The 8,424-nt window shown below is 38.4% G+C and overlaps 1 protein-coding gene across 2 annotated transcripts; it reads right to left on the bottom strand.

The window, feature by feature from the left end:
• Positions 1–130: 130 nt before the first annotated feature.
• Positions 131–8,392, bottom strand: CZH9orf64 (chromosome Z C9orf64 homolog). 2 transcript variants are annotated; one of them, XM_026866232.1, is made up of 4 exons: positions 8,117–8,201; positions 6,573–6,832; positions 2,179–2,374; positions 131–538 (listed from the first exon to the last, which is right to left on the bottom strand). In XM_026866232.1, exons 2-4 carry the CDS (start codon positions 6,795–6,797, stop codon positions 306–308), a joined length of 654 nt encoding a protein of 217 aa, XP_026722033.1. In that variant the 5' UTR covers positions 6,798–6,832; positions 8,117–8,201; the 3' UTR covers positions 131–305. The 2 variants fall into 2 exon arrangements, with proteins under 2 accessions (XP_026722033.1, XP_026722032.1); XM_026866231.1 differs by having other exon boundaries at positions 132–538; positions 7,861–8,392.
• Between the last annotated feature and the right edge of the window lie 32 nt (positions 8,393–8,424).

The following is an 8,424-nucleotide window of genomic DNA, read 5'->3' as shown; positions in this document are numbered from 1 at the left end:
AGGCGCGGGCAGGGCCCCCCACGGGGCCCAGGCACGCAGACGGGTGTGTGCGAACGCATGTGTGAACACAGACACAGACCCCAGAGTGCGAGTAATACACCTCTGTTAACACAAATCATCCAGCAAAGCGTGCACAGTTTGTCACCACAACAGAAAGATTCAGAGGAAAAAAAAAAAAGCAAGTAGCGAATACATCATCAGAAAATCATTTAACAGTTCCAAAGGTGTACGTGACAAACCATCATATGAAAAGACTAATGTGATTCAAAAGATAAAGCATCGATGCTACAGCTGTCAGACTGGACTTAGTAATATATACACCGTACGCGGTGAAATGGAGTATCTTTCATCTCCTCCCTATGATCCCTCGCGTAATCCCAAAGATGATAATCGAGTAAAACTGCATTGATCTTTTCACGCATGTCCTGACCCTTCTTCTCATAGAGCTTCAGCAGGTGCTCACAAATCAATGAACAACACCAAATGGAACAGCCACGGATCTCTACTTCCTCTTTATCTCCTGATTGGAAAATTGTTCCTGCAGGACAACAAGAGACAGCAATCCAATTACATTCAAGAGACAGAAGCCCCAGGACAGCCTGAATTTGCCTTTCCCCCCCTCCTCCCCGCACACTTAGTCTAGAACTGCTGTTTTCATGACTTATACTGCGACTGCTAACAATGTTGCGATACATTTTCTAATGATTAATTTCGCCTAGGCACTTGTAAGTTTACCTCCCATTCAGTTATAACAACATCCTGTATTCTAAGAAAGTGGTTTAAGAAAAGAACATCTGTTTGGGTTATACTACACATTACATGACTATTTCTTTGCTTGTGGAAACAAAAAAGATAGTCAAACATAATTCCAATAGTATACTTTCTGATAGGAGAACTCTAAGACTTAGGAATTAAAACCCAAAAAGCTATATATATAAAAATATAAAGGCACCCATTTATCTGAATGACTTCAGTGGGAATGTCCTTATCTGGATTAATGAAAAAGATGAATTGTCTACATGATCTATTTAATATATTGTAAGTAGCTCAGACAGAATCTATTGTATAGTCACTTCCTAGCTCAAGCGGAATCCATTGTACAGCATTAAAGGAAAAACCCACTAAAGCCTTAGGCCACAAACAGTGAACTTATGCTGAACTTAGTTACATGAAGGGAGGCCCCAAGACAGATGCATTCTAAAAAAAATAAGTCAGCAGAAGCTGCAGCCTCAAGATAAGGAACAGCCATCTTAGAGATGGAAAAAGGATCCAATAAGGAACAAGATGACTCCAAACCCAAATGTTACTATTGGACCAAACTGCCGTGTGAGGGGAAGGGAACTTACACTGTAAGGGTATAATTGCCCAGAGATTTCTTTCTTCAAGGTCCTTCTCTGGAGGCACCCTTCTCAAGCTGTTTTTCTTATGTACCCTCTGAATGAATTATTTTTATAAGATTCGATGCCTGAGACTCTGCTATAATAAACCTCAGGTAAAGAAATTTCTTTTAACAAATCTATAGATACACCTATATAGGCACATATATATAAATGGCCATTCTGTTACGATTCATGGATGACTGCATTCATCTGTTTATCCTGCTGGGTAATTTAAAAATTGCATAATAGCAGTCCTATCTCTAAATCCAGTCATTTTACAGTGGAAAGGGATTGGTTTATGTTTTTATTCACTGAAGTTCATAGCTAATGAGTACTGGAAGATGCAACCATGCTTAAAAACAAGACTCTAGTCTTACACAATTAAGCTCACTTAAAGCAATCTTTTTTTTTTTTTTTTTTTTTTTTTTTCTAATGGATGTTTTCATCAATCGAACCTCAAAAATCACAGCTATACTCATGCTGAAAAGTGATTTTGGCAACAGCAGCCCTTCAGAAACTCAGAAATCAACGGGCTTAGAGTCTCTTTAATCCTTCCCTAATCAATATTTAAACCAAGAAACAGATCTTTATAAAAACATAACCTTAAAATCTCATTCAAGATCACTGCTAGAAAGTAAGTTTCTTCCTGTTCCCTCATCACTACATAAGACCTTGTTCCCTGGAGAAGAAAAAAAATACACATAACCCTTACATGGACAAAACACTAAATTTTAAAAGTAGCTTTAGTCTACAATATCAAGAGGTAAGATTACTTGATGTTATTACGGGAGAAACAAACCTTCACGTAGTTTCTTCATTAGTTCTTCAGAATACTTCATTGCTTTTAAGTGAACAAGAACTTGAGGGATTCTGTAGTCAGCAAATATAGTCAGAGTAGAAATGTCATCAAAAGAGCCATCTCCTTTGCCTTCTAATACACTCCATGTATCAGCCACAAGTATTTGAGCCCGTTTGTAGAAAGACACCTTTTTTTTCTGATGAAAGAAATTTATGAATTATTTAAGTGCCTGAAAGATGAATAATTACAAGTTACATGTACAGAGACATGCAAGAATGACATTGTTCTATTAAGCTATCATTCAGTTAAGCAACGATATTAGTTAGCTAAAACAGAATAAAAGTGCAACACTTAAACACGTTAAAATCCAAATACTATCATATACTATCAAATACTATCCCACAAACAAATATCATATGGAATGCTCAAAAATGGAAGAAAAATATAACAGAAGTCACAGCAGTGGAATGAAAATTGTTTAGATTCTGCCTGGATCTCAGAACACATTAATGTTGGTTTACTTCCACTTGGCAAACACTGTAGTTGAAGTCCAGCAAACATTAGTTCTTTCAGAAACCCTGGAGTTCATCCAAACTTTTATTTCAAGGAGAGAAGTGTAAAAGGCATATATTAGATTACACAATTAAAACATTTCATTAATTAATTTACCTGTTAAGGAAACAAATTTTAGTGAAAACTTTAGTGAATGCTCCTCTGTGCTGTTGTGTAGTGTATCTTGCAAGTTAGAGAGAAAAATTAATTCCAGAAGGTGTATTCACAAATATGAGATTTTCTAAAATGCTGTGCATGGTTCTATTTTTGTCATAAACTTTTTTGCTGGTGCTAATCCTGCAAAGATTCACATGCTTTTGTGGCTATTCACAAGGGAAAAAACTAAAGATATGCTACAATCTGTATGTTGTTGAGGTTTTTACTTTATGATGAACACAATGTGTGAAAATAAATCTGCCTCTTAGAAAAAATGTGATAATGGGTTGTGGGTTTTTTACTTCCTTTATAGCTAGATGAGATTTACGACCTTTGATAATGTGCATTAAACAACAGGCAACTGAAATGGCTAATCTGAAATATAAGTAGGCGGAGATTCGATTTCTCTCTAGTTTTATTCTGCCACCCTTCGTATCACCACAATTTACAAATGACATTTTTTAAGCTAATTTAATTTTACTTTATTGCCAAGACGCTACAATTACTCCTGAGAGCAAAGCATATTTTTGTCATTAAATGCTGTTCTCCAAAAACACTGAAAACAATATGTCCGACTATGTTTTGCAGACTAACTGCAGCCAAACACCCTGAAAACTTTCACTGTGATTCATTCTATACTTGACATAGATGCACAAACTTAGTCCTAGAGACCATACACAATTTTGTATGTTAAATAATAAAACATCATTTGAAACATCACAACAGAAAGTAAATAATTAATAGACCAAATCCCATTATAGTTCTACTGCTAGATAATGGAAACCAAGGACATCGCACTTTTATAGCATTAAGATTTTTCCAATATAATAAAGAAAAGACAGTCTCTAGTGCCACACCATTTTGCAAGAGCAGAGTACAGGAGAATTCAAATGGAACTTTTCACCTCATGCTGCAATGTAATTTGGAAGAAAAATAATGTCTGGGACTTATCACTGAGCTGATGAATTTACAATTTCATTGTTTCCATTATTGTTAATTTTTATGCTCCACAGAGCTACAGAAGCTTATGAAAAATCCTCAGTATGAAAAAGGCATTAGGCATTTCTAGTAAATTTCCCACCATTCTTATCAACAGAAAGCAAGGAAAGCATGAGGTGGATGATACTATGTCTCAAAGATAGTATCATTTGTCCAGGAATAGAACATTTTACCAGATGGCAATACAACTGCACTTTTTTCCCACAACACCCTCACTCTTCAGAAAAAGCTACCCTATATAGTGAGACTTGTGTCTTCTCCCCATTACAATGAGCCAGTATCAGGATATATAACTAATTATGACCTATTATGATATTAAAAGAAGGAGTATTGCATTGGCAATAGCACAGCTGTAAAAAAAAAAAAAACAAAACAAAACAAAGCAAAGAACAGGAGGATCATGCAATTTTACCACCTCAGCCCCAGGTGATGGGAAATAAAAGATACATATACACAATGTCAATGACTGGAAGCTTGGAAAGGACTCCACTGTGTCTATGTCTGAACATGAAAACCCTGATATGCAAGTATAACATCGTCTAAAATTTCAATTTCTGTCAGGATTAAAATTCAGCATAGCATCTGAATATGAACTATCCACCCAAGGACAACAAGGTTTCAGGAATTTTGGCTTTGATTTGCAATTCACTTTTCAGAATCAAAAGAACATTGGCAATTTCTATAATACAGTCAATAATGTGTAATTATGAAAAATATCTTGTGTGTTTGGAAGAACATATAGCCAAAGAACTGTGTTAAATTTAGAAGTTCCCCTAGAAGGTCAGAACATAGGAGAGCTGTGGTAGTCTGTGATAGTATGATTCTACCGTAGAATTTATCTTATAATCATATATATTTCTACTATGGAGAATTACTGAAAAACATTGGTTTGCTATTAGATATCTCACCACCTTTTCAGTTCCCTGTGGCCATTTATTGAAGGCAAAAGTCTTACTTGTGAGAGCTCAACCTGCTGCCATAGAAAGGATGTTGATAATGTGATCTATGTCATCTCACATTAGTGAGTGCTAACACCAATATTTTTTTTTTTTTAAACAACAAATGACTACATTATTTCACCCACCTTCAGAATACATATCTTGCTTAGTGAAAGCTGAAAAACAGCTTCCATATGCACACTATCTCAATGCTTACAGTCTGGAATAATTTTTAAAACATCTTTTAATTCTGTAGTCTGCTGCTGCTTTTAAGGAGACTTGCCTTACAAAGCACTCAGCATGATTTCATGAAAGACATTACATCAATGAATACAATCACTATAAAGATAAGAAAATGCTCTATTTATATGTAAAAAATCCCCCCAAAATCAAACCAGTAGCTTCAAAGACTAGTTAGAAAGAACCTCTGATTTTTCACGCAAACATATCTTGCTTCATAGCAGGACACAAAGGAAAATAAAATCGTGCCACCCACTGAAGGGCAGATTTAAGTGATAAATGCAATAGGTTCAAAGTTCCAGTTCCAGGAAGTTACCTTGAAAAAGAGCACAGACCATTAGTACAGGCTACACTGTTACTAGAATAAAGTCTTCTGGACATAATGCCCTAACAGCTGAGTACTACTGTGGATGGACCTGAGCACAGGAGCAGCTATGTATGTCACTGACACTAAACAAAGATCATGCCTGCGTAGGCAAAACCAGAGACAAAGAAAACACCAGATTGTCTCTGTTTACTTTCCATCAGATTCTTTCACGAAAACAACTCTGTCAACCCTGACAGAAGTATGGGTGACTTCTGGCCTACAGTCATTCATGCAACACCTGTTGAATCAACAACACTTACAGTGTGGATTCCCAGTAGTTGCACACTTTCACAACTCTACTGGAGTTTCATTTCCTTCATTAGCTGTAGAGATCCTCAAGGTAAAGGAAGAGAGAGAGAGATGGGGGAGGGGGCTTGGTGGCAAATCAAGAAAAAAAAAGGAAAAAAGATTCTCATTTTTCACACAGAAATTATCTCAAATATTATACATTCACAAGGAGTATAAAGAAGTCATGATCTAATTGGAAACTTGGAGTGTATCAAAATAAATTACAACAAAGCGATGAAGACATAGACAGTGTATGACAAAAAAATTACTCCTCTGGGGAAAAAGTGACTCTTGTAATTAGAAATACATTCCTAAGTAGTTATGGACTTAAGACAGTCAAGATTGTTTTACTGTTAATGATTTTGTTTTCAGAGGTTTAGACTGATAAGAGAAATAAAATCTCAGTAATTTTACCCCATCTTAACAAAAAAGGTATACCATGGTCCAAGAGTATTATTTAAAAAATTTCTTCCCTGTCTGTATGACTCATAGCAATTTACATAATTAAGATCAACTGCTTCAAAGTCTGATTTTCCTTTCATTATACAGACCAATACTTTCACGGATTTGATGCAAAAATGTTGTTTGTGTTTTTTTTTTTTTAAAAAAAGTAATTTTCCGTCCTATTTCTCTTGAATTTTACTTTTGAATACAACAAATTCCACAAAAACATTTCTGGTCACTTCTGTTTCCTGGATTAAAAATTCCAACAATTCACAAATATTAGATGAATTCTGAACTGACTATCCTCTCAGAAAAAAATTACACTGACAACCTATGAGCTATCTTTTAAAGTTGCAATCAATAAGGGATAAATTCTTATTATAAGAAATTCAATGTTAGAACTAGCTTACCTCAAATACAGCTTCATCTCTGTAAGAAGGAAAATTCTCCAGTACTAGATGTAGTAGTTTCTGAGCACTTTTCTCACTCTTTTTAACACAGGTGAGGAAGGAGCCTCCAAACTTCTCTAATAGTACTGTTCCACTTTCATTCAACACCCGATGTCTTTCTTCAATCAAAGGTATGGGCACTTCTGTGTCAGAGCGAAATACTTGCTTAACTTGGTCAAGCGTCATAGTGGCAAAATATGAGGCACTGGTAATAGGTATTCCTTCAGAAAAGTAAAAACAAGATGTTTAGGCTATCATAACATATCCTGAGACCTAATGCAGTGGCCTGCTACAAGTGAGAGCATTTATACAGTAAGATCTAAAGAGTATCACGTCTTAAGATCACCTGAGTGTTCAGTGATAAACCGCACTCACATAGCTGCTTAAAACTAAATCTGTGTTTGCACACTGTGCTACCTTCTACAGATAATAATTTCCAAATGCAACTACAGAACCTTTCTAACTTTTTTAATATGTCATTCTTCCCAACTGCTTAGTCATCATCTTTGAGAGTGGTGTTTATGTAACAAACTAACAAATACAGTTAGCATATGTTTAGTATATAGTCAGCATAGCTCTGTTTTGCATTCGCTTCCAACCATGCTGTGCATTCACAAAAATTATCTTAATGCAAACCTTCTCTTTAGTTTACAAACAAATATATAGGAAATTAATTAAAAATTCCATCTATACCTACAAATATTTTGGGGGGGATGACAGCAACAAGAATGAGCACTAAAATACTGGTTTTGGAGGCATATGTGTTTTCAGACTTACTGGAGCCACTTTGATACTAGAAGATTCTCAATTTAGGCCTCATTTTCTCTTTTATCATGGAAAATACGCAATTAATCTTAAAAACACAGGTGAAATAAAAAAGTCACGAACGGCTGGCTACAGTCATTCTTTAAAATGTTTTTAAAGGAAAGGAGATAACCAAATTAGAGCCGCAAGCCATGCAGTTGCAGTACAAGGTATTATTAAAGCACTTCCAGTTACCTCCCTCAAGCTCTAGGGGACGGCCTGCACATCCAGATTTATCAGCACCGCAAGCAAGAGTTTGCAGAAAGGGCTGCTGTTTCTGAGGCACCTCTTCTATCTTGTACTCATCGCTCAGTTTCTAACGCCCCGCCCGCCCCTCCCGGCTGCTCGCCGGGGGCCCGCAGGCCGCCGGACGCGGCAAAGCCAGGCCCAGCACAGCCCCCGGCTCAGGTGGCGGGGGAAGCCCCCTCCTCTTACGCTTACTAACCGTCGTCAAGGGCCCTGTTGACGGCGGCACAGAGGGACCAGTAGCCGCTGTACGTTCTACCCTTGTACTTCACCAGGTACTTCTGCTCCTCCTGCTCGGACCAGAAGGAGAAGTTGAGGGTGTCCACAAGGAACACCCAGCTCACGGCCTCCTCGCTGGCGGCCTGGGGGTTCAGCTCGTGGAGGGTCTTCCACCCCGCCAACCCGAACTCCTCCGCCGAGGCTTTGTCAAACAAACTCTCCGCCACCCGCCGCACCTCCTCCTCGTCCACAGACACATCTTTGCTATGGGCGGCTATAAACTTGGCGGACTCCAGGGGGCACGGGAACTCCATGCTCGGCAGCCTCCCTGTGGGCAGGAAACACGTCCGCTCTCAAGGACAGCCCCTCCGTCCTGCCCCCGCCTTATCCGGTCTGGTCTGGTCTGATCCGGCCCCGGCCAGCCCGCCGAGCACCGACGGGAAAGCAGCTCGGCGGCAGGCGGGCCCCGCACCCCGACAGGCTCCGGCGCTCCGCACTCGCGGCCGCCCCTCAGGCCCTGCCCGTGCTGCCGCCGCCGCGCACT

This window comes from Athene cunicularia (genome assembly GCF_003259725.1).
Source record: "Athene cunicularia isolate RWA chromosome Z unlocalized genomic scaffold, athCun1 chrZ_part2, whole genome shotgun sequence".
NCBI lineage: Eukaryota > Metazoa > Chordata > Aves > Strigiformes > Strigidae > Athene > Athene cunicularia.
The sequence above is the reverse complement of the archived record's forward strand: the minus strand, read 5'-3'. Positions and strand labels throughout refer to the sequence as shown.

Bases quoted from the DNA above. Each gene is read 5' to 3' on its own strand.
- CZH9orf64 (XM_026866231.1), bottom strand. From the start codon at position 8,194: ATGGAGTTCCCGTGCCCCCTGGAGTCCGCCAAGTTTATAGCCGCCCAT. The intron at 2,375-6,572 runs GTAAGCTAGTTC...TTCTTTCATCAG, and splicing joins GAGATGAAGCTGTATTTGAG to AAAAAAAAGGTGTCTTTCTA. The intron at 539-2,178 runs GTTTGTTTCTCC...GTTGTCCTGCAG, and splicing joins AATGAAGAAACTACGTGAAG to GAACAATTTTCCAATCAGGA.